Source organism: Protopterus annectens, chromosome 12.part0, assembly GCF_019279795.1.
Source record: "Protopterus annectens isolate FY-2018-M chromosome 12.part0, PAN1.0, whole genome shotgun sequence".
NCBI lineage: Eukaryota > Metazoa > Chordata > Ceratodontiformes > Protopteridae > Protopterus > Protopterus annectens.
Window position 1 is genome coordinate 1168313258 of NC_056746.1, and position 27043 is coordinate 1168340300.

Here is a 27043-nt window from a genome sequence, read left to right on the forward strand (position 1 = left end):
AAATATTAGCACTAGTCATAGTGGTTGGCTCAGCTAAAGGGAAGTGCTTTTGATTTTTATTCATCCTTCTGACAGGGATTTTAGGCTGACTTTGGAAAGTAATCTTTGAATATGGAAAAGCTGTTTGGCAGGATAGTACCAGTTTTAAGGGAGAAGATGACAGTTTGGTGGTCAAATTTAATCAACAGGGAATGACATTAGTAGGGATGCAGGCAGGGACAATATTTGTAATGATGCTTTTTAACTTAAATAGTTACCAGTCATCAAGTAATATTGAGGGGGGAATCTGCAATTGTTAGCAATGAAGTCATTTGATTTATTTATTTATTGACATTTGTTAACCAGGTTGGTCCAACTGGGCTAGTCATCTATTTTCAGCAGAGACCCGAGGAGAAAAGCTCCAAAAATACTACACAGAAGTTTAACAGTCCAATAAGTATAGAGTATTAACAACAGATCATTTCAATTACAAAGTTAAATACATTGAAGCTTGAAACAAAGGCACCATATTTGTACAGAGTAACAAAATATTTACATATTTACAGCAAGAGTTTTTGCAGTGTATTTGATTTAGTTAGTTTGTATACACATAGTAGAGTACATTGGAAGTAGAGGGAGCGTTAGAAATAAGATGAGAAAGGAGGGTAATGAGAGTTAAGTAGGGGCTTGACAGGGGCAGAGTTTAGAGTTAAGTAGATGAAGTTTGATTTTTTCTTTAAAGTGAGATGGGTGCATGATGGAACGTATTTCTATTGGGAGTTTATTCCAAGCACTGGCAATGGAATGTTTGTATAGGAGTTTGCCTACTGTTTTTTTTTTTTTTTTGGGTTGATAGATGTCAAGTAATTGCTGATTAGAGGTACGAAGAGTCCGAGGTGGAGAATAGATTGAGATGAGTGATGAGAGAGCAGGACAGGATGCTGATTGTAGAGGATGGAGTGTAGAATTTGGAATTGTCTCAGTAGTAGTAGCTGGGGGAATTCAAGCCACTGGAGAGAGTTAAGGGCCAGGCAGTGATGTGAGTTATATGGAGAGTTAGTGACAAATCTGGCTATCTTGTGATAAGTCTGTTGTAATTTGTTCAAGGTTGTAGTTTGGATGTTGGTAAATACTGGTGCAGCATATAGAACAGAGGGGAGGAAAGCTTGTGCAAGGACTAGTCTAGAATTTGTGGTCAGAAATATTTTGTTGAGATACAGGAGACCGAGCTTTTGATGTGTCTTTTTTAAACATTGTAACAGGTGCAGGTTAAATTTGAGTTTATCATCTATGATGACGCCTAGGAGTTTTGAATGGAATTCTGGTTGGATTATAGTGTTGTTGGAGGATATGATAGTAAAGGTAGATTTGTAAGGAGTGAGTGAGTGATCGAGGAAGGAAGAGTAAGAGATTAGTCTTTTTTGGGTTAAAGATGAGTAAATTACTGGACAACCATTGTTCTGTTGAAAGAAAGGCATTCTGGGTAGCAGTATGGAGTTCAGATATGTTGTCAGAAATGGAGATGAGGGTAGAGTCATCAGCATATTGGATGAGAGACTGTTCACAGGAAGTTTTGAGATCATTGGTAAAGATATGAAACAGGAGGTGACCCAGGATGGAGCCTTGGGGTACCCATTTGGGACAGGTATAAATGGAGAAGATGAAGATAACAGCCATTTAACAGATTGCTGCCTGACAGATAGGTAACTACTGAACCAGTGAAGGGAGGATGAGGAGAGGTTGAGATGAGCAAGTTTAGATATTAGTAGGGGGTGACTGACTGTATCAAAGGCTTTGGAGAGGTCAAGGAGAAGACAGGCTATGAGTTTGTTCTTATCTTGGGCCTCTGCGATGGTATGTGTAAAAGATAAGAGGGTAGTGGTTGTGCTGTGGTTATGATGGAAACCATGCTGAGTGGGGGTGAGAAGGTCATTTTGGAGTAGGTATTTTAGGAGCTGTGAGTGTATGCATTTTTCGAGGATTTTAGACAGAGAGGATAAGATAGCTATGGGTCGGTAGTTAGATGGGTCTGTGGAATTACCTCCTTTATGTAGGGGAATAGTGAAGTAGGATTTCCAAAGGGTAGGGACAGTAGATTCTTGAACTGATCTATTGATTAGAATAGATAAAGGATAGACAATTGAGTCAGCAGCATGTTTGAGGAAGGTAGGAGGTAGATTATCAGTGGAGGGAGAGCAGGGTTTGAGTTTTTGTAAAAGAGACCTGATGTATGATGTAGGAACTGGGAGGAAAGAGAAGATTTTTTTTTTCAGAAGGGTTAGGAGGAATTGGTAGTGTAGGGTTGCTAGACATTGATGGCAAGAGTGTTTGGATGCTGTCTATAAAGTGCTCATTTAGGAGAGTAGCCGTTTCCAGAGGGGATGTGTTTGAGTAAGGACAGGGATTTGAAGGGCAGCCGGGAGAAAGGATTCTGTTAAGAGCTGACCAAAAATTCCTAGAGTTGGATTTGTAATTGTTTTGAGGAGAATTAAAATATGATTTTTTATCATTGTTGGTTTGTTTTTTAGTAAGATTTCTAAGGTGTCTATATTTGTGTAAGAGAGGTAGTTTCTTTGTTTTAATCCAGGCTTTCCAAGCACTATCTCTATTCTGTATAAGGGATTTAGTTTATTCAGAAAGCCAGGGAGCATGATTAGATTTTATTCTGATCTTTCTAGAGGGAGCAAGGGAGTTTAGGGTATTCAGGAAGATAGTGTTGAAAGTGTTAACAGTGCCATTAAGAGGGATTCTTGAGAATGGACCAGTCTATACTAGAAAAAGTGGAGTTGAACTGGGATAGATTAAAGTTAGTGAGCTTATGACAGTCTCTATAAAGGTGGGGTTTGGGTAATTCGGTTGAATATCTTAAAACAGTGGTAGGAAGATGATCACTAAGAATGTCTGGTAGGGTAGTGGAGTTATGGTAGTAATAGGGTGAGTTGGTGAATATCCAGTCTATTGGGGAGCCAGAAGAAGTATTTTTATTAAGCTGGGTGGGGGAAGATATCAGTTGATGGAAGCCGTGTAGGTTGATACTGACTTGGGGAGAGTCAGTTTTAAGTTTGGACCAATCTAAGTTAACATCTCTGAAGATAAGGGTTTCATTATATAGTGTGAGTGAGATGTGAAGGAATTCCAAACTGGTGCCATGAGGGATTTTGCTAGAGGAAATTGTGAGTGGATAAATACGGATATTCCCCTGCCACTCCCAGGTGGTCTGCTTGTGTGATAGGTGCAGTACCTTGGTGTGCACACAGTGGTATCAGTAAATTGAAACCAAATTTCAGTACCTATACATGTATGCATGTGTTTCAGTATCACGGAGAGCTCAGGACCGAACACTTTTTTGTTTAGACTTCTAGAACTGAACATTTACATGAGCAGTGACTTCTTAATGTGATCCAAATTGTCTGTGAGATGGATTTTTACCTAAAAAAGGCAATATGCTGGCTAAAAAAAGTCTTTACGGACAAGGTCATTTTGGGTAGGGTGGGAAAATCCAAAATAGTAAACAAAAGGACAGGGTGAACATGGGTGTGACAAAATCCAAAACAGTCAGAGCATCTTTAGCTGGCATGTCTAACAGAATAAATCTAGTCGAGTTAGGTTACAGTGAATAAAAATGTTACTTTTCAGCTTCTTCCACAATTCAGACAGAGTTAATCCTTTTGTAGTTGAAGAATACAACACGTGTTTGCTAACTGTCTATAACTAAGAACCTTCCTTTAAAACTCCATGAAAAAAATTAAAAGTAAACTCTAAATAGATAGTGAATGTTCCAGCAGTGAGTAAATCCTTTTAAAGCTCCCAACTGCAACATTTAAGACAGAAAAAGCCATGTGAGCAATGCAGCTAAAATGAATCTCAAACAGAAAGCAGCAAAAGAAGAGAGTGCAAAGAAAGTTCCAGGCAATCCCACTTTAATATAAGAGTGCTAAAAACATCCAGGGAAGAGTCACACTCAAAAGCATGTTCATAAGTTCACAGGAGTTCACTAGGTTAACAACCCCTGAGGTGCCTTTTTAAACCTATCTATGCTACCCAAATGTTTTCGGCAGGTTGATACCCTTGGATTGTTTTCTTCTGTGTGCAGTCTGCATGTCCTCCCTGTGTTCACCTGGGTTTCCTCCGGGTGCTCCAGTTTCCTCCCACATTCTCAAGGTAAGCTGTAGGTGGATTAGACATTCTAAATTGGCCCTAGGTGTGAGTGTGTGCATGTGTGTGCCTTCTGAAGAAGGTTGCGCACCGGGCTGGAAACTACACTGTAAAACTCTACAGCCACTCGTTCTGCAACCCAGTGTTCCACTGTGGCAACACATAATAGGAGCAGCCAAAATGAGAAGAAAACTTACTCTAGGATTGTTTTCTAGGGTACATGTAGATTTGGACATAGGTGGTCAAGCACTTACAGGCTGCCTCTATCTATTAAAGACATAGGTGCCAGACCAGGGGTAAATTTCTGATTTCCCATCCTCGGGTCTAGTTTACACTTGAATTTGGTTAGGGAAAATCTCTTCTTGATGTGGATGGAAAGCCTGTTCCAGAGAAGGTGTAGCCCCTGAGACAAATATCTGTCCCTCCAGCATGTCATATTTATGTTGCAGACAAGGTTTAGTTCCTTGGATCAGATAATTCTGATGTTGGTTATTTTGCGGATATGCAGCAGGTCCATCAGATTGGGATAAAATATGCTTTGCAGGCAAGATATAGATCACCTCTCAGTGGTCTAAAGGATAGTGAGTACAGAGATAGGGCTTTGAGGTGGTCTGAGTATGACATGTTGTTTACCCCTGTATTCTTTTTGTGAAAAACTTTGTGCATGCTCCAGTTGTTGCATACAAAATGGGGGGGGGGGGGGTTCTACTCAGTGTTTAGTCTGATGAGGACAGAGTATAGTGGAATAGCGACATCCTTAGACCTAGATGTCATAACCTTGCTTATACATTGTACAACATAGAACAAAGACACATGACTGTCTAAGATCAGGTTATTGTCTAAACGTCTAACCAAATCCATGACCACTGGGTCTACTCTTAGGAGTATATTGTCAGTGTGGTAGCTTCCAGGGTAGCTATCTTTCCAGAGGATACTATTATGCATTTCTTGGTATTGAGGTTTAGACCCTAGATCTAACGCCAGTTTTCTATCTGTGTTATACCTTATTGAATGATTGTTTGTGTGACTGGGGTATTTTGACTATGCTCAGTTTGAAATTATCTGCAAATTTGGTCAGCCAAAAGCCGTGATGCTGGCCTTCACCTCTGAAAAATAGATGCTAAAAAGGAGTGGCTCCAGCACTGAGACCTGAGGGACTCTGCCAGTGGCTGGCCTGTTTGTGAAGGTAGATTCACATATCTTAAGTTCTTGAGTCCTATCAGTAAGCCAGCTGGCTATCCAGCAGGTGACAGGGGTTTATACCTAATGTCATGAGTTTGCCAACAATATCTGAGTGGCAAACAGTATTGTAGTGAATGCTATGGCCAGGTCAAGGTAGGCAGTATGGATTGTTTTTCTCTCATTTGTTGCCTTGGTCATCTACTCAAAGAAGTACACCAAGCTAAGTAGACATGACCTGCCTTTGATAAAACCAGACTAGGCCGGATCCATGACTGCAGGTTTCTTATGCTATTGTTTATTATTTTCACAATACTTCTTTCCATGGCTTTGCATATGAGATCAGCCAGACATATGAATCTGTAGTTATCTGGGTCCATAGATGGCCTCCCTTGCACAAATACAATGACAGTTGCAATCCTCTATTCACTAGACACAAAGCCTGACTGGAGACTACAGTAGGCATCCTGCGATACTGTCTGGGCCCTCTGAGGATATAGTCTTGGCCTTGGAAAATGTTTAAGGTTATGATGGTTAGGGAGTTATGGTTGGGGGTATTTCTTGAATGTCCGGGAAGTGGGGAACAACTAGATTTAAATTTGTTTGCCAGAACACTTGCTATGTCTTCCAGATCAGTATAGGTGCTTCCATTTATAATTAGTTCAGCACATTGCTGCATATTGCTGTTAAGGTTGAGGACAAAATCTGGAGAAGGCTATTTGACTGTTCTTGGACAGGGAGCTATTTTACCTCAAATGTAGGTTTGATTGGCTTAAATAGCCTCCTAAGTTGTTCGTTTAGATTGATGAAAGGGGTTTTATCCTGAGTGCATTTGGATTTCCATTTTTTTGCCATGACTATCTTTCTTTTGTTAAAACAGCCTATTGGTTATAGGATTCCACCAGTGTGATGTGTTCTTTTGAGTTTGTCATGTACTTTTTGTAGTAGCCACAGCTGCCCATTACAACTCTTAACATAATTGTACAGTGTTTCTGTGAACATTTCCATATAGGCAATGGTATGCCCAGAGTTTGGGGGGAGGGGCAACTTGGAATTTTGCCATGGGTAATAATAGGAAGTCTATTATGGTAATTTGGACATAGAGAAGCTCATACTTTTTACATTGTTTGACCAGTCCTGAGGTGTGTTTGTTTTTAATGAAGACTGAGACACCATCAACTTATGTGACTTCTTAGTGTGATCCAAATTGTCTATGAGATGGATTTTTACCTAAAAAAGGCAATATGCTGGCTAAAAAAAGTCTTTACGGACAAGGTCATTTTGGGTAGGGTGGGAAAATCCATAATAGTAAACAAAAGGACAGGGTGAACATGGGTGTGACAAAATCCAAAACAGTCAGAGTGTCTTTAGCTGGCATGTCTAACAGAATAAATCTAGTCGAGTTAGGTTACAGTGAATAAAAATGTTACTTTTCAGCTTCTTCCACAATTCAGACAGAGTTAATCCTTTTGTAGTTGAAGAATACAACACGTGTTTGCTAACTGTCTATAACTAAGAACCTTCCTTTAAAACTCCATGAAAAAAATTAAAAGTAAACTCTAAATAGATAGTGAAAGTTCCAGCAGTGAGTAAATCCTTTTAAAGCTCCCAACTGCAACATTTAAGACAGAAAAAGCCATGTGAGCAATGCAGCTAAAATGAATCTCAAACAGAAAGCAGCAAAAGAGAGAGTGCAAAGAAAGTTCCAGGCAATCCCACTTTAATATAAGAGTGCTAAAAACATCCAGGGAAGAGTCACACTCAAAAGCATGTTCATAAGTTCACAGGAGTTCACTAGGTTAACAACCCCTGAGGTGCCTTTTTAAACCTATCTATGCTACCCAAATGTTTTCGGCAGGTTGATACCCTCGGATTGTTTTCTTCTGTGTGCAAGTCTGCATGTCCTCCCTGTGTTCACCTGGGTTTCCTCCGGGTGCTCCAGTTTCCTCCCACATTCTCAAGATAAGCTGTAGGTGGATTAGATATTCTAAATTGGCCCTAGGTGTGAGTGTGTGCATGTGTGTGCCTTCTGAAGAAGGTTGCGCACCGGGCTGGAAACTACACTGTAAAACTCTACAGCCACTCGTTCTGCAACCCAGTGTTCCACTGTGGCAACACATAATAGGAGCAGCCAAAATGAGAAGAAAACTTACTCTAGGATTGTTTTCTAGGGTACATGTAGATTTGGACATAGGTGGTCAAGCACTTACAGGCTGCCTCTATCTATTAAAGACATAGGTGCCAGACCAGGGGTAAATTTCTGATTTCCCATCCTCAGGTCTAGTTTACACTTGAATTCGGTTAGGGAAAATCTCTTCTTGATGTGGATGGAAAGCCTGTTCCAGAGAAGGTGTAGCCCCTGAGACAAATATATGTCCCTCCAGCATGTCATATTTATGTTGCAGACAAGGTTTAGTTCCTTGGATCAGATAATTCTGATGTTGGTTATTTTGCGGATATGCAACAGGTCCATCAGATTGGGATAAAATATGCTTTGCAGGCAAGATATAGATCACCTCTCAGTGGTCTAAAGGATAGTGAGTACAGAGATAGGGCTTTGAGGTGGTCTGCGTATGACATGTCGTTTACCCCTGTATTCTTTTTGTGAAAAACCTTTGTGCATGCTCCAGTTGTTGCATACAAAATGGGGGGGGGGGTCTACTCAGTGTTTAGTCTGATGAGGACAGAGTATAGTGGAATAGCGATATCCTTAGACCTAGATGTCATAACCTTGCTTATACATTGTACAACGTAGAACAAAGACACATGACTGTCTAAGATCAGGTTATTGTCTAAAACGTCTAACCAAATCCATGACCACTGGGTCTACTCTTAGGAGTATATTGTCAGTGTGGTAGCTTCCAGGGTAGCTATCTTTCCAAAGGATACTATTGTGCATTTCTTGGTATTGAGGTTTAGACCCTAGATCTAACGCCAGTTTTCTATCTGTGTTATACCTTATTGAATGATTGTTTGTGTGATTGAGGTATTTTGACTATGCTCAGTTTGAAATTATCTGCAAATTTGGTCAGCCAAAAGCCGTGATGCTGGCCTTCACCTCTGAAAAATAGATGCTAAAAAGGAGTGGCTCCAGCACTGAGACCTGAGGGACTCTGCCAGTGGCTGGCGGCCTGTTTGTGAAGGTAGATTCACCTATCTTAAGTTCTTGAGTCCTATCAGTAAGCCAGCTGGCTATCCAGCAGGTGACAGGGGTTTATACCTAATGTCATGAGTTTGCCAACAATATCTGAGTGGCAAACAGTATTGTAGTGAATGCTATGGCCAGGTCAAGGTAGGCAGTATGGATTGTTTTTCTCTCATTCGTTGCCTTGGTCATCTACTCAAAGAAGTACACCAAGCTAAGTAGACATGACCTGCCTTTGATAAAACTAGACTAGGCCGGATCCATGGCTGCAGGTTTCTTATGTCATTGTTTATTATTTTCACAATACTTCTTTCCATGGCTTTGCATATGAGATCAGCCAGACATATGAATCTGTAGTTATCTGGGTCCATAGATGGCCTCCCTTGCACAAATACAATGACAGTTGCAATCCTCTATTCACTAGACACAAAGCCTGACTGGAGACTACAGTAGGCATCCTGCGATACTGTCTGGGCCCTCTGAGGATATAGTCTTGGCCTTGGAAAATGTTTAAGGACCTATTCCCTAGTGATGGTTAGGGAGTTATGGTTGGGGGTATTACTTGAATGTCCGGGAAGTGGGGAACAACTAGATTTAAATTTGTTTGCCAGAACATTTGCTATGTCTTCCAGATCAGTATAGGTGCTTCCATTTATAATTAGTTCAGCACATTGCTGCATATTGCTGTTAAGGTTGAGGACAAAATCTGGAGAAGGCTATTTGACTGTTCTTGGACAGGGAGCTATTTTACCTCAAATGTAGGTTTGATTGGCTTAAATAGCCTCCTAAGTTGTTCGTTTAGATTGATGAAAGGGGTTTTACCCTGAGTGCATTTGCATTTCCATTTTTTTGCCATGACTATCTTTCTTTTGTTAAAACAGCCTATTGGTTATAGGATTCCACCAGTGTGATGTGTTCTTTTGAGTTTGTCATGTACTTTTTGTAGTAGCCACAGCTGCCCATTACAACTCTTAACATAATTGTACAGTGTTTCTGTGAACATTTCCATATAGGCAATGGTGTGCCCAGAGTTTGGGGGGAGGGGCAACTTGGAATTTTGCCATGGGTAATAATAGGAAGTCTATTATGGTAATTTGGACATAGAGAAGCTCATACTTTTTACATTGTTTGACCAGTCCTGAGGTGTGTTTGTTTTTGATGAAGACTGAGACACCATCAACTTATGTCCCTTCCTGTATGGTAGCTGGTCAAACTGAGTGGAAAGTATTATAACCCTGTTCTGCAGGGGTGCTGTCCATGGTTTAAACCATATCTTGCTAACTGCACAGATGTCTGTGTTCTCCAAGATGAGGGAAACCTGCATAGGTGTTTATTGTGTTGCCTCCTAGCACTGAGGAATATCACCTTTAGACTTTCTTGGGTTAGTTTTGCTATTTCATAAGGTTTATCAGGTTGGCAATGCTTAAAAAAATGCACAGTGGGGATGGACAAGATTTTAACTATTATTCAAAAGCCTGGGAGGGGGGACAGGTAAGGACTATACCTAGCAAACCAGTGTGGGCTGTCAACCATATCCTCCCAGCCTGACACACATTCTACCCCCATCGATTAGCACCAAAATCTAAGTCAATTATTTAAAGTAAATTATTGCCTGTTTATTTAGTGTCATCATCTTCGGATACAGTAAAAGGCTGCTCAGTACCAGACTCATACCATACTGTGACACATAGTCCAAGAGCTTCATCATATCTCCAGAGAAGTATTTCTCAGGTTATTTACGCCCACATGGACTATGAGTGAGTCATACTGATACCTGTAGTTCAATGACCTGTGTGCTTCCATTATCTGGCGAATCCTGATAGGCAGCTGACTGTGACTCTCTCTTTACTCAGCCTGGTGAGTGGGACATATGGATCTCACAATAGTTGACCATGGCTTCCCAGGCAGACTGGAACTACATCCTCTTTAAATTACACCAAAAACTAAGCCAATTTTTGAAATCAATCATTTTTTGTTCATACTGTAGCATCATTCTAGGTGACGGTAGTATGCTGCTTAAGACTAGGAACATACCTGCCTGGGACACTTACTCAGAGAGCTCAACCATGTCTCTCTTCATGTAGTCCAGTGAAGTACATCTCAGATCATTCACACCAACATGAACTATGATAGAGTCATAATTGTACTTGTTGCCGAGAGACCTGAGTGGATGTGTGATCTGGTGAATCCTGTCACCGGACAGACAGCTGGCCATGACCTTTTCCTTGTCCAGCCTGGTGAGTGGGACATCCGTGTCTCACTATTGAGTCTCCAGTGACAAGAAAATTTAGTTTATGAGTGTTTCACCCTATGGGTTTGGTGGGTGAGGCAGTGGTGTTGCTATGTGTTGTGGGTGCTGTGAAGACTGTGTTATTTGTATTAGTCTTGTATTTTGGTCTCTGGTGCTTGGGTAAGCTTTTTAAGAGAACCTCCACGTATGTAGATTTTTGTGTTTGATGCATGTTATGTGTATGAGTAATGGTGCTAGGTGTAGTGTAGTGGTGGGTGAATTGACAACCTCTTCCGTGTTTCTGTTTTGAGTTCAAGAGAGCATGGATTCAAGATACGTGGTACAGATACATCTTTCGCACTCTGTGCTAGAATAAGTTATTAGTAGAGGGTTGTTGGTGTGTATGTAAGCCAGTTGCTACACTGCCTCAAGAGACCCAAGTCTACAAGGTTGGTAGAAGAAACAAGGGTAGTCCAACTGTCCATAATGCTAGGTTGAAGACTGTTGTCACTAGGGGTGGCTTTTCGGAATCATTCATGGAGGAACTCATTAGGTGGATATTTTTGCCTGGGGTTTTATTTTATTGTTTTTTTTTTATTTGTTTGTTTTTTGTTTTGTTTTTTTGCTGGTGGTTAATAGATTATAGCTCACTAGCGGTATTTCTTTCACCGAGAAAGCACTAACGATGAGGGCTACACTAGTGTGCTACAGTAGTGTCTAAGGAAAAGTTTGTTGAATTTAACTGTCAGGTTTTGACTTACAATTGTGCGGCGGTGTGTGGTGCTGCACAACTTAAACAAGCAAAAACCTGCTCAAATGCAGGGCCTAAATACCAGAAGCTAAAAACTTGAAAAAAAATTTAAAAAGATTCAAAAGGACCAATGAGGATGCTTATTGAAACCCTAGATTGACCTCCCTTTACCAGGCATGGTCCAATCAACACAGTCCTCTGACTAAAGTGCAAATAGGCCCCTTCCAATCCAAGATGGCCTAGAAAATGTTGTCAGAACAAGCAACCACTACAAACAAACCCAGATGCAGCAAGCCTGTATCTGGATTATGCTACAGCTACTAGCTATCCTAGTTTCAGCTGGAAACACTAGAGAAAGTTTAACACAGCAGAAAAATAGCAGTGAGACACTATAAATGTTTAAAACAACAGACAATCAGCAAGGAAGCTCTAAAGCAGACATGTCCAACCTTTTGGCTTGCCAGGGCTGCATTGCATGAACAGAAATGATCTTGGGGCCGCATATAAAATATATCATATAGTTAACTCTTTTGCTGCCGCAGGCAACCAAAGTCAACCTCCTGGCTGTACTGTAGGTGCATTCAAACAATGAATAAATTTAATAAATGCCTATTTGCCTTAAAATTCTAATTCTCATTCTAATTCTAGTTATCTAATCTAATAGTTAACTCTAACATCTTAGTTAATATATATATATATATATATATATATATATATATATATATATATATATATATTTTTTTTTTCCCTTTTACAAATAAACAGATATTCACTACAGCACTAGCATTTCTCACTGGGAAAAACCACTCCAGCAGTCCATCTATGTAAAATGTCAACATTAGCAGTCCTACAATACTATAATCCACAAAAATAAGCCAACAAATTTGCAATAAAGTAAAGAATTCACATTACTGACTTAATAAAACAATTCTAAATAAGCTGCAAGAGTGTCTCATCCAAACAAATGACTGGTGCCAGAAACATGTCCTCAGGCTAAATGCCAAAAATGCATCATCATCCCCTTTGGGAAGAGTGATGTCCCCACAAATTATCACATTAATAACAATGTTGTAAGCATGCAATCAGTCGTGAGGTGCTTGGACACCCGGGTTGATAGAAACCTGACTTTTGACCACCATGTTGTCCCTGTTGTATGGAAAGCTTTTTACATGGCCCACCTCATTAGTAAGGGTATCTCTTCCAGGGACAAGGAGGTCATAACAGCCCTGTATTCTTCCTTTATAAGAGCCATTACTGAGTGTAAAGCTCCTTTTGGCATGTGCCTTAGCAAAACACCCTGCAAAAGAAAGACTACAACCATTTCTAACAAAAAGGTCAAAGGACTAAGTTCACTTCGTTATCCAAACAGACTAAAAAGCTTCTTGCTTTCCAGACTAAGAAAGATCCTGCCTTAAGAGACTTCCTCCACCTCAGAAATACTGGTTATACTTAAAACGCTCACTACAAAGACCACAGCCTTCACTGCAACATAAACAAGCCACTCTGTATGGACAGGTTCTTGACACAAAAACTTCAACTTCTGTAAAAAGCTTCTCTCATTATCAAACAATGTAGATCAGCAACACAACAACTGGATGGATAGCCATAAATGTACTCCTTGAGTAAGTAGCATAGCCTTCATCAAACTAGATGGAAAATCCACATACTAAACTTTCCTAGCTGGATGGCTAAGAACTAATGTTGGTTACTCAAGTCTACTTGCCCAAGAAGAGGCGTCTATTTAACTAAGAATTCCATTTGCAAAAATGTATTCAGTATACATATTAAATCTCTCTCTCTCTTTCACACACTCACAAAAGGAGCCCCTACTTCTAAAATAGGCAACCTCAGTAATTACATGACACACACTCACTGAATGAAATTGTCTTGAAGTCAAAATATCTGAAGAAAAATCATACTAGAGATGGTCTCATCCATCCAATTTCCCACCACCAAAAGGACCATCAATAAATTAGCAAACAACTGCTCAGCAAAACGTAAGTCAATAAGAAATCCATAAACTCTCTAAGATCATACTACATACATATAAGTAAACATATAACTTACCTCCAATCTAAAGCCATTGGACATTCAGACATTTTAATTTGTGCAGAAGTTATTCACAGACTAACAGTTTACTGAGCTGTCACATTAGTACTCTATGCTTACGTCCGAACCAATAAAGCAGACTTGTCAATTCCAAAAGAAAAAAAAGTAGCTTAATAAGAAGGTTATTTGCAAGGTTACATGGCAGTTTATATTAGAAATAAGCAGAGATATTAAAAAGGCTCTGTTTCCCCTAATTATGCTGAAAAGTCTTCCAAGGTAAATATAACCTTCTGATTTAGTATGGAACCATACCTCTCAACCTTAGAGCAAGAAATCTGGAGAAAGAGAAAATAAAAGTGGGACTCAGGCCCAAAAATAGTTATGCATCACTGACACCATTGAAACAACTGTAGCTGCAAACATTATACATCACTTATAATCTTTCTATCCCATCTTTGTCAGTTAAGCATTATATGGCTCATTCAATCCTGCCTTCTTTTGCAGCAAAGAAAACCATGCTTTGAAATACAAATGCATTAAAAATAATAAATAAAACACATTGCATCCACATCCTGCAACTTCCTACCTGCAAACTACCACAGAGCTTTCACTGACACTAGAGCTGCTTATTTCCCAAGAATGACAGCTCTCCCTAATTAAGTCTAATGGTATACAATCTACCAGGATCTGGACACCTGAAATAAATTAAATTATGGCCTGCAAATTGCAAGTGCACTTTGTTTAATTAAACTATATTTCTAAGCCCATTTACTGTATTTTTCAGTAACATCCCAATATCCATTTCCAGGTCACTTTACAAGACATTGGCAGTGGTAGACTTGGCATCCTCCAGATTCCTACAGGACCACACTCATACTGCTAGCATTGTCCATTAAATATAAATATCCATCCACTGCAAATGGCAAGAAACTATGTCTTAAAAAAATCTACTTTTGGCATGCCTAGTACCCAAGTATCAGGTATTGAAATAAAGAAACATATTCTCCACAGTCCGTACGTCTGTCTTTAATAATCATCTACTGTTGCAGCCCTCCCAACACACAAACATACACATACACACTAAAACCCACAACATTTAAAAATGACATTGTGCCAACCTGACTTGCCAGTATTTATGATCCACCAAAGCTATTGTTGTCCAATCTGCCACTGCTTAGAACCCAGCAATGACAAAACAGTATTGGGTGCTTTTTTGTCAGAAAAAACAATTCAACTTTATATGCTACAGTCCCTCAAAATCAATCCACTACTGACCCATTAACCCTAGGCTGCTGTCTCATTCTTACTCCCAGGAACTGCATTACCTTGCATGACTAATTTTATTTCCTAAGCAAAAGACACAAATTGGAAGATGAAGCGAAAATCCATACAGTTGAGAGGTATGATTTCATATTCAATACAACACTCTCTGTCAGGAAAGCTGCACTTTAATGAAAGTGTACTTTTAATGTACGATATATTTGTGAGCTAACTTATTTGTGTTCAGTAGGTAGATTGATTGTCATTAGCCTCTTTGTGCGTGTCTCTCTGTCTCTGTCTCTCTCTCTCTATCATGCACACGTCTCACACACACGCACACACACACACACACACACACACACACACACACACACACACACACACACACACACACACTCTTCTACTTTCACATACACAAACATTCTGCTTTCATGCATGTACTCACTCATTTCATACTTACCTATTAACACAGGTAAGTGCTGTCCCTTTCAAAGGCAATGTCGGCAAATCCATACACGAGTCCCTCTTCAGCGAGAACACATACACACTGATTCTTTGGCACAAAATAATGGCGGGAACACACAGATCCTTCTTTGGCGCAAAAAAAATCAAAACTAGAAGGGTGCTTTGGCACATGCGCACACCGACAGAATTATAGGTCACGGGCGTGATAAACACAAAACAAAAAAAGTGTTTTAGGGCATGCATACATCAAAGTTGCAGGTAGAGATTAGGACCACATGGAAGAGCTCTGAGGGGCGCAAGCAGCCTGTGGGCCGCAGGTTGGACACGTCTGCTCTAAAGAATGTTTTAAACAGTTAATAGATCAGCTATTTAAACACTGCTTGGTGGAAAATAAGAACAAGCAGAACAGATAGCTTTAAAACAGTGAAAAATACCAGTAAATACTTAACAGGCATGGTAATGCAGACAATTGCAGTACAGCAGTGTAGTTTAGTGTACAGTTTTTAATGCAGGGAGATAATGTAGTGTGCTGGCTCACCTTCAGTTCTGCGCAGGAGTGGGCGTGGCTCCGGTGATTGGCGTGAAAACTGGCATATGAAATGAGGCATAATTGACATGCCATTCATATTAGGCAGTGACATCAGGCCAAATTCTTGGGTAAAGAAGTTGAGTATTGTTTTGCATAGATTATGGTGGGAACTCATTGATTCATGGTACCTTCATTGTTTGAGAGTAATGAAATGATTCATTTTAGCTGTAAAAACTTGAGATTTTTTTATTCTCAGTTTTTATTACTGTTATGTCTGAATTTAGTCCGTGTCATAATTATTTGTCAAATGATTATTCTTTGAACAAATCAAAAAAAGTAAATCTGTTTAAAGCGTTTTACAACAGGCAATGTTAAATAATAAATACATTTTAGCGTGCTATGAGCATCTGATGTAAGTTTCCATATGGTGTTTTGCCTGTTATCATATTAGTTGAACTGGTAAGTAATAATCTCAGGAAGCTCAATGTTTAGCAAGTTGCACACTGACGACTATTGAAATAATGTAAAAATAAAAACGTTTCTGTTCAAGGGTCCTCCATATGGTCACTGAAAGCCACCGTGCTGCTCCCTGGCCACTCAAGTGTTGTTACCTAAGAAAGTTATTAGTCATCTTCAGCATTGCTGTTATCCCACACGCACACTCTTGCATCACTTGCACTGTTTCATAACATCAATTCAACACCTTTTCGTTAGTACCAGTTTATACATTGAAATAAATGTGAAACAGTTTTTGAATATTTAACTTGAAAATGTAACTTTCACATAAGCTTTGTGAAACGTTACGTTCTTTTAATACGAAGTCAGCATTGCTTTAATATTCATTCACACCGGATGAATATTGAATGCTTCCAACTGACGTACAACAACGGGGGAGGGTTTTGGGCGGTGCTTGCTACTGCACATCTGGTGAGCCAGTACACTACACTATCGCCAAATGCAGTATAAAAGTAGGCAGCAGGCAATACAAAAGTGTAGTAAATAGTATAAATAAGCAAAAAAAAAAAAAAAAAAAAAAAAGGCAACTTATGTTTTTTGGAAGCTCAGAAGCCTCTAGTCATGTGTTATCTCAGCTCAGAGTTGTGGCTGGTAGCTCACCTCAGTTCAGCTTGGTACAAATAATCCTTATATTTTAGAGCTTTTTAGGGTTTTTGGTTCCTTGGGAACAAATCTTCATTGTTATGAGAAAATTGTGTCATAGACCATACTCCTGCTATAAATTCTTGTTATAGCAGTTTGTTGTGGATGATGAGGTGTAATGTACAGTCTTGGAATGTGTACCTGCACAAGTATGCTGATCAACATATACCTGGTCAGTTACAAATACTTACCTGGACTAGTATGGTGGATGTTACTATAACACCTAGCCAGGCAGCTGTGGTGACCTTTACTGAAGTCTCATCCTGGAGAGGTATAAAGACGAGCCTTGTCAGAATAAGAACATCACACAGATTTAGGCCATTTACAGAACAGCAGCAAAGACAGTAAAAGTACAGCAGGGAAGGGCATGTTGCCACAAAAGGAATGAGAATCAAAATAACAAAGTAATAGGTACCCAGATTACGCAGTGCACATCACTGATGTCTACGATAGCTAACAAGCGTCGTGTGTGCATGGGGCAGGATGTGGGAGTTGTTCAAGCAGAAAGTGATAGCAAATCGAATTTGCCAGCAGAGAACCTTTCCTTGTCCTCCCTTTTCTTCCTTGAAAAGAGGGAACAGTTGTTGTTGTCTTTTGGCTTTTCCCAGTTAAGGGTCTTCACAGCGGAACTCCGGTCCGCTAATGATTGGCAGCAGATTTTCACGAATGCCGAAGTGCCAGCTCAACGTTCAACCTTCAACGAAGGCACTCCCATTTACGCATGTCTTTCGAACGCCTACCCAACCGCGGGGAGGACATGCAGACTCCACACAGAAGGCACTCCCCGCACTCCAGCTGAGAATCGAATGGGAGAACCTCTTGTTGTGAGGCAACAATGCTACCGCTACACCACCACGGAAGTCCATGGCAGTCTCTGACATGAGTTTATTGCAGGCCGGTACTGTTCCCTCTGAAAAGAGGGAACGGTACCAGCCTGCAATAAACTCATGTCAGAGACTGACAGTCACATGACAATACCTGAGTGAGGTAAAATGATAAAATATATAGATGAAGTCAGGGAAAGGCAGTATAGTCTCTGGACTAGTATGGTGGATGTTACTATAACACCTAGCCAGGCAGCTGTGGTGACCTTTACTCTGAAAAGAGGGAACGGTACCAGCCTGCAATAAACTCATGTCAGAGACTGACAGTCACATGACAATACCTGAGTGAGGTAAAATGATAAAATATATAGGTGAAGTCAGGGAAAGGCAGTATAGTCTCTGAATGAGAGCAACAAAGACCATGAGGCATGCTGAATCCTTACAGCGTTTTATGTGAAGTAAAGTGTTTTATTTGCAGCTTTGACTTGGTAAGCATATCTAGTTTTTCTACTTAATTTTGAAGAAACCAAAAGGACATCTGTTTTATGTATTTATAACATATTCTAATATGCTTATTTCAATCCATGTGTCTCCACAATGTAGCAAACTGAAGCTGGTTTTGGAGGAGCTGCTTACAACTGAGAGGGATTATGTACATTCACTTGGATATGTTATCACACACTACTTCCCAGAAATGGAGAAACCAGACCTCCCGCATGGCCTTCGAGGCCAGCGTGGTACTATATTTGGTAATCTTGAAAAGCTGTATGAGTTCCACAGTCAGCTGTTCCTAAAAGAGCTGGAAGCCTGCATAGAGAAACCTTTGCACGTAGGCCGCTGTTTCCTCAAACAGGTGAGTATACCTGGCTTGTCATATGAAGTATTGATGAAAATGGCTCGTTATAGGCTTTTTATTCTGTTACTGGTTAAAAGTAAAGTAGAATTTGTCAGCTTTCCTTAAAATTACTTAATGTATGTTGTGTGTGGAAGTACTATTAAACTATGAGGTCAGCTTAATAGAGCTTTAAAGTGTGACAGCATAAAAAATAATCATATGAAAAATAATTTAATCTGCTGCACATACTTATCTTTTATCTTGATCAGATCAGTTGTGTAATGGAGGTGGCATCTCACTTTGTCTGGTTTCTGTCTGCTTCCTTGCCTTCATTTTCACTACCCCCCTTGTAACCTTTGGAATTCTAAAAATAGTATTTAGAATGTGTGAATATTAGAAATATTAAGAATGCAAGGAAAGTGTGGAACATTAAGGGATGTTAGGAAGGTCAAGAATCTGAGTAATGTTTTTAAAGCTAATGATGTCAGAAAATATGTTTAGAGGGGGCGTGGCCAAGGATGAACACAGGATAGCAGCAGATTTCTTCAGCTCCACCAATTTCATTACACTGACAGGAATTAATTACTTAAAAAATTAATTTTTGAAGTAATTTTCTTTCTAAATATGTTTGTTTTATATAGTTCTTGAACTATATCTAAAAAAGAAAGGAAATTTTAACAATATTCCTGTCAGAAATCACTTTGGAAATTTTCCTGTCAGTTTATCAGTCTGAAATGAGTTCCAGTAAGACAAATTCTCAAGACTCCAGCATCAAGAAAGAACTTCAGTCTCTGATAACTATAATCCAGCAACTTACTGCTAAGATGGATAAAATGGATACTAAAATAGATACCTTCATAGAAAAACTACAAAACAAATAGACTTGTTACATATAGACCTGCAACAACAGAAGATCCAGATGACAGGCATAGAAGAAGCTGTGAATGACATGGAAAATAGAATCCAAGAAGAGGAAATCAACATTGAGTTTCTGCTGAAACAAAATACACATTTACAAACAAAGCTGGATGACCTGGAAAATAGATCTAGGTGCAATAACATTAGGATTTTTGGACTGCCAGAAAATATTGAAGGTAACAATATTACTTCTTTTTAACAACATGGCTCCCTAAAACTTTAGACTTACCAGAAGCATTCTCTTTTGGTATCGAAGAGCACATAGATCTATAGCTAATACTAACTCTAACAAAAACTATCCTAGATCAGTTATAGTTAGATTTCTATCATCTTTTGATAAAGAGATGGTTCTTAAATCTGCTTGGGCTAAAGCTCCTGTTAAGATTAATGAGACAACTGTGCGTTTTGACAATGACTATTCTTCCTTGGTAATAGCTAAAAGAAAAGTTTTTCTGCCACTAATAAGGGAGCTTAAAAAAGCACAGTTTAAAACATACCTTCTGTTTCCTGCCAAGCTAAAAATCTTCCTTCCTGATGGTCCTAAAATTTTTGATGACTTAGACTCTGCTTTACTGTTTATCAAAAAAAAAATAAGATTTTGGATAAAATAGAGGAAATTGAATGGGCTAGTCCTTCATTAAAGAGACTGGCAACTGAAACTTCGTGGAAGACTTCAGAGAGGAAGAAGAGACTAAAAAACAAATGATTTGTTCTATGTTTTTTTTTCTTTTTTTTCTCTCATCATTTTACTTCATTATTAATCTTTTTAAATATAGTTCCTGCATTTCCAGAAAGCCACAAATATTCTGAAAAAGATTTAATCAAAGTTATTCTCTGTGTGCAAAGAAATGTTTTGTTTCATAACCAGTCAAAATATCTGAGGAACTAATAACAAGCTATTATTCAATTTGTTTCTCTTTCTGAAAAAGAGAAGTAAGGTCAGTAATTTGATACATTTTTTTTCTTCTCTTTTTTTCTCCTTTTCTTCTTTTCTTTGTTTAAACAATGACATTCTATTTAGATTATGTAGTGGGTAAAGGATGGGGGAGGGCAGGGAGAGAAGAGTAATGAAAATATGATAAATGGAATAATAACATATTTATTCCTTGTAAAAAGTTTATATGTTCTTCAAATGCTATTCCTAATTATACTTTCTTGATTATACTGCTTATGCTTGTTTGTAAATAATCTGTCATGCTTTAACTAATAATAATTAGAACTAAGTAATAGTAAATAATATGTTTTATTTTTAACTCTATTAATATAAACAGTAAGTAATATTCCATTGTATATACTTCTTATAGCTTTCTCTTACATTTTTTCTATTTCTGCTTTGCACTCTTTTATTTTCTACTCTCTTTTTCTTTTCTTTATTCTTTCTCTTTATTTTTTTTTCTTTCATATTAATATATAGAAATGCTTTTGATCATATAGACATAGTAAATAATAAGATTTGCATAAAAATTGAGTTGGGACAAAAATATTGAGTTTTATTACTTATTAATAACTTTGGGCTTAATTTCACTTACATAGAGGCTGTAATAACCTGTAAAATACATTGCAAAGGTTTTGTCATGTTTTGATGCATTTACACTGCTAAATGAATGTTTGTCACTAGTTTTTAACAAGTTTCCCGCCAAAATGTTAAGGGAGACAATCTGGGATGTGTGCTGCCTCATGAACAGTGTCCTCGAGTTGTTTTAAAAGCTTCAACTCTCAGAATTCTCACAGAGAAGCTGAAAGCAGTCAATTTGACCTTTGACCTAGATATCACACTGACACATCGCAGATTCAGGAAGAACACTCTACCAGGAAGTAGAACTGATGCAAATGCGACTATATGAAGGAAAATGAACTATTTAACATTTAAATGTGAGTTATTTTATATAATTACTTAAATATCTATGTTATAATTCATAAAATATGTCAATTATAATGATTTTAAATGATGCAGTTTCTTGTAGTAAGTAAATGTCTTATTTTAGAAGGCATAGAAAATGAAACATTTATTCAAGTGTTTTTGAAAATCTACTTGAATGCAGCATACTAATCTGTGTTAAAAACTTATGTTCCAAACATATGCATTACTATAACTCATTTAATTCATCTGATTGACAAAGCATAAATAACTTTATAACTCTATTCTGGAAGAAATTGTCATGTGATATATTTTAAAGCAGTAGTATAGACATACAAAATACAGATGGCTTTTTTTTACAATAATGCAAGTGTTTCTGAGAATTTGCATAACTATGCAGTATGATTTATAACAATTTCTATAAATATAATATTTTATTCTATTGACAATAATGAGTATGAGTAAAATGCTCATATACAAGCAATTCAAGGGGTTTTTTGGAAGCTGTTGACTGCATTTACATGACAGAAAATAGATGCATCTTAATATATGTAATGTCTGAACCATATTAGCCAAAGTTTTTGATTTAAATGAATAATGTTAGAACTTATTTTTACATACTTTGAATAAATTAATATGTAAATATGCCTTCCTTTTTTTTTTTCTCTCTCTCTCTTTCTTTCACTCTCTCTCCCTCTTTCACGTCTTTTATTTCTCTCTCTCCTCTTGGTTCCTAATATCAAGATTATTTGAATGCTATTTGAATACAAGTGTATTATATTACATAGATGTATATAGTAGTATGAATAGTTTTTAAAAAAAAAAAAGTTTATTTTAGTTTATATGATGCTGTTTTATCAAATGTGTAGTTTTGTCTTGCTAGATAATTGAATTGAAAGCTGTTAATTTAAGTTAAATATAACCAATATTAAATTGATAAGGTGGTAGCTGAGGTACTGCTGCTTAGGGTAGGGGTTAACTTGAGTGGTAAATACTACTCTAAGTTGGAGTTTTAACTCAGGCTGGATGCAAGGTTTAATCCTTACATTATTTTCACTTGTTCATTGTTATATGTATATAGTTTTGACATCCACAATATATTTTGTACACTCATTGTCACTACAAACAAAATTGAATCCTATACAAAATCCCATAAGAGATTCAATAAATACAGCTATATTTAAAGGTACACCTAAAGGAGGAGATGTAACATTACTTATGTTGTTATTTGTTATTTTGATCATAAGATTCTTAAGTTTTAAAAATGCCAAATGACATCTTTAAAAGGAATTTCTTTAAACATTAATGGATTGAATAATCTGTGTAAAAGGGCAAGCCTAATAAGATACATTAATTTACATAAGGCCAACTTAGTCTTCCTGCAAGAAACCCATCTCTTGAAAAAAAGATATTGATAAACTAGCCACAAACAAATATACAGTATTGGTTAGTTCAGAGCACACTCAGAAAAAAAGAGGAGTGGCTATTTTATGGAATAAAAGTATGCCCATTCCTAAAACCATTAAGTCTTATCAGGATGACAAAGGAATGTTTTGTATGGTTACAATACAAATTAATGGGAAGACTTACACTTTAATTAATGTATATTGGATACCTGGAATTGGTATTAATACAGTGAAACATCATCTTGATAAGATCATATCATTCTCTATAGGAGATATTATTTTAGCTGGTGACTTTAATTGTATACTACATGAAAGTGATACTACCACTATAGGAAAAAGAAGAATTACATCTAATGCAAAACATTTAAATTATTTTGCTAATTCTTATCATTTGAATGATATTAATAATCAGATAGATTCAAAATCATTACCATACACCTTTTTTTCTAACAGATACAAAACATATTCAAAAATAGATATGGTCTTTATTTCTAACCAGATGGTAACAGATTTAATTAATTCCAAAATCATTTCATGTCCTATATCTGATCATAATTCAATTGTTTTTGAATTCATGATAAAAAATACTCATAATGTTCAGATCAAAAGGATACCAGCATACTTAACTCAACTAAAAGACTATAAAGAATATATACTTTCAGAAGTAAAACATTTTTTAGACATAAATAATACTCCTGAAGTCTCCATTGTCTATGTTTGGGATGCCTTAAAATCATATCTATATGGACAAAGTATCAGATGGTATAATAATAAAAGGAAATATTGGGATAAGGAATTGTTAGATATTCAAAGTAAATTAGACTCTTATAAACATAATAATAAAGAAAATATTATGGACAAGAAAGTTACTGAATAAAATAAACAAACTAAATGAGAAATACAAAGAAATTTTAACTCATAAAGTTAAAATAACTTTAGAGAAATACAAGTTTTTGTCTTATTCAATAAGCCCCAAATACTTACATAGACTTAAAAATAAAACAAAAAGGTTGAATAAACAAAACCATATCAAAGAAATCTTTTCTCTAAGGAAAAAGAAGAATGTTTCTAGTCTACCAGAAATACTAGATGAATTTAGAAATCACTTTCACAAAATTAACCATAATAACATTAACATGGAACCTAAAGATAAAATAAAGGAGTTTATAACCACAAACATGAACAAAAGCTTAATAAACAACAGATTAAACTATTGGACAAAAGTATTTCATATACAGAGGTTATTACACAAATAAATAAGCTTAAATCAAACAAAGCACCGGGTAATGATGGTATTATACCAGAGATATATAAAATCATTTCTAAAAGTACATATTCATTAATACATAAGGTTTTATTTTGGCCCAAACTGAGTTAATAACCGCCATCTTGGCAATATACATTTATTTCGCCAATTTTAAAACCTAATAAACATCCAACTAGATGTACTTCATATCGGCCCATCTCATTACTTAATGTTGATTATAAAATGTTTATGAGTATTTTTGCTGATAGATTGAAGACAATCATCCCCGGCATTATAGATATAGATCAGACAGGCTTCATTGTAAATAGAAATACTTTTGATAATATAAGAAGAACTTTAACATTAATTGATTTTGCAAATAGGAAAAAGAAAGATTTAACACTTATTAGTCCTGATATAAGTTCAGCATTTGATTCAGTAAGTTGGGACTATCTGTTTTCCTTACTGAAGTGCACAAACTTCTCAGATGCATTTGTAAATCTAATTGAGCATTTATACAAAGGAACATTGGCTTATATTAAGGTAGGAACATATGTTTCACAAAAATACCCATTTTAAAGGTACAAAACAAGGATGTCCACTTTCTCCACTATTATTCACTTTAGTAATGGAGCCTTGGGCTAATTTGATCAGAAACAGTACTGACATAGAGGGTTTTGAAATAGATGAAAATACAACATCCAAAATTCAACTTTTGCAGATGATGTTCTAATTACATCAGCAGGATCTAATTCTTCTATGCAGTCTCTATTTGATAAAATGATGAATTTTAAAAGTATTTCTGGTTTAATATTCAATGAAGAAAAAACTAAAATACTACCTATATATACACGAAAAAATATTCTCATTAGTGATTTTACTAAATATGTAACCAATTCAGGTCAGATAACTTATTTAGGTATAATACTATCTAAAGATATTAAATCTATTATATATAATAATTATAATACCTGTTTTCTTAATATACAAAATCTTTTTAATACCTGGAATAATATGTTTTTTGCTATGGAGGAGAGACTTACAATTATTAAAATGATAATATTCCCCAAGATTTTATACTTAATACAATCAATACTACTTCCACCTACAAAAATAATTATCAAGAAACTGAATACACTAATGTTAAATTTCCTATGGGCACCTAATAGACCTAGGATTGCATTAAAGAAACATACTAATAGCTGGTCTCAAGGGGTATTTCTTTTCCAGACTTTAATTTATATACTATCTCTTCTATTGTAAAAGTTATTACTTTATTAATAGATCAGTCATATGTCGCAAAATGGAAAGATTATTGGGAGCTAATTAGTATGCACTTCATAAAAATCTCCTTAACACATAAAAATATGATTGTAAATAACTCCATGTTATGGTTACTAAAGGAATTTTGTACTTCACCTATTACACCTAAACATATGGTTTGTTACCCATTAAATATTATTATTAGCTATCGTAACTTTATATTCATGCACCCTAAGTATAGGGAATGGAATTTTATTATATTCCCTATAATGTATACTCAGGGTATGCTTTTGTCATCTACTTCTGAAGGAACTCATTTAGCTATAGATAATGATCTAAAGTACTGGTATCAGTTGATATCTGATAATAAAGTTAAAAATCTAGATTTCTTAAAACAAGAATTTGATCTAAGAGAAACTTGCTGGTTAGAGGTTCAGACCTTTAGACAACATCTCATTAATAAAATAGATCTAATGTCTATAACAGTTAAAGAATCTATTCCAACACTGATTGATTACTTGATATTAAATTTACAACATAAAGTTTCTGATAAAGGTAAACTTTCATACCTACATAAAATTATCAGACAAGAAACTTTTTACAGTGTAGATACATACTGGAATTACTTCACTTCTATTAATGGGGACCCACCAAATCAACAAGATAAACAATATATATTGGAATCTGCCTATAGAACTACGTCTTCCATTGTCTGGAGACTTTATACATGGAAATTTTTACATAGATCTTTTTATACACCTTTGATGATGAATAAAATAAATAATAAAGATAATCTATGTAAGAGATGTAATGTCGAAATTAATGCTGACTGGGCTCATATGTTTTATGATTGTATAAAATTGAAAGAATACTGGAAGTCAATTAATGAATTTTTGCAGGCTCTTTTTACAGATAATTTCATTATTTCTAAATCTCTTATATTATTCAACACACCTGTACCTCAAAGTGTTAAAAAGGTTAAGCTTCCCTTGTTATGGTCTATTCTAGCAGTGGCTAGGAAAATAATAACCAGAAATTGGATTTCAGATACACCTCCTTCATTCAATGAATTTAAAAATGTTATGAATATAGTGTGCCATATGGAAATAAACACAATTAGGTCAAGAACAACTAGAAAAACATCTTATTATATTGTATGGGATAATTTACAAAATTTGTTAAAAAAATCCTAATTTCAATAGCATGGTATTTTAGTTTAATTAATTGATCTGATTGTAGTGGATGTCTTTGTAAATACTTTAGTTGTTTTGTTGAATGTTATAATCATATCTATTTTTAATTACTTGTATAAAATTGTTATGATATTTCTCTTGTATGTTAAAACAATAAACCTGTTTTGAAAAAAAAAAAGAAAATATGTTTAGAATACTTTTAGAATTGCACACAATGTTTGAAATGTCAAGAAACCTAGAGATACATCCAGGGCCAGCCTTAGCTGAAATGGTGCCCTAAGTGAAGGGCTCCATGGCACCTCCTCCACTGCTCCCTCCAGCCACACACCCCAGTGCTTCCTCCTTCCATAGCAATATGGATGCCTACAGATAACCAGCTAAATTTTGGTGATATTATTTTATATACAAACACATACACAAAAATACACTGAAACTGCCCCTGACAAGTCATGTTTATCACACAATGCACTGGTTCTTGGCATACACATACACATACATTGACTTCAGTTCCTCCTTTAATGCTGTCACCCCCGCCCCCAGAACCTAGTGATGAAACTAATTCAAATGGGCATCAACACCCCCTTGTGCAATTGGATACTA

General features: G+C 36.6%; 1 protein-coding gene across 1 annotated transcript in view; it reads left to right on the plus strand.

Annotated features, from left to right (window-relative positions):
* KIAA1755 (KIAA1755 ortholog) overlaps positions 1-27043 on the plus strand; it is a 986731-nt gene that overhangs the window by 793178 nt on the left and 166510 nt on the right. Inside the window, exon 15 of the mRNA XM_044090195.1 lies at positions 18328-18577. Within this exon, the coding sequence (XP_043946130.1) occupies positions 18328-18577 (250 nt within the window). The remainder of the gene's footprint in view (positions 1-18327; positions 18578-27043) is intronic.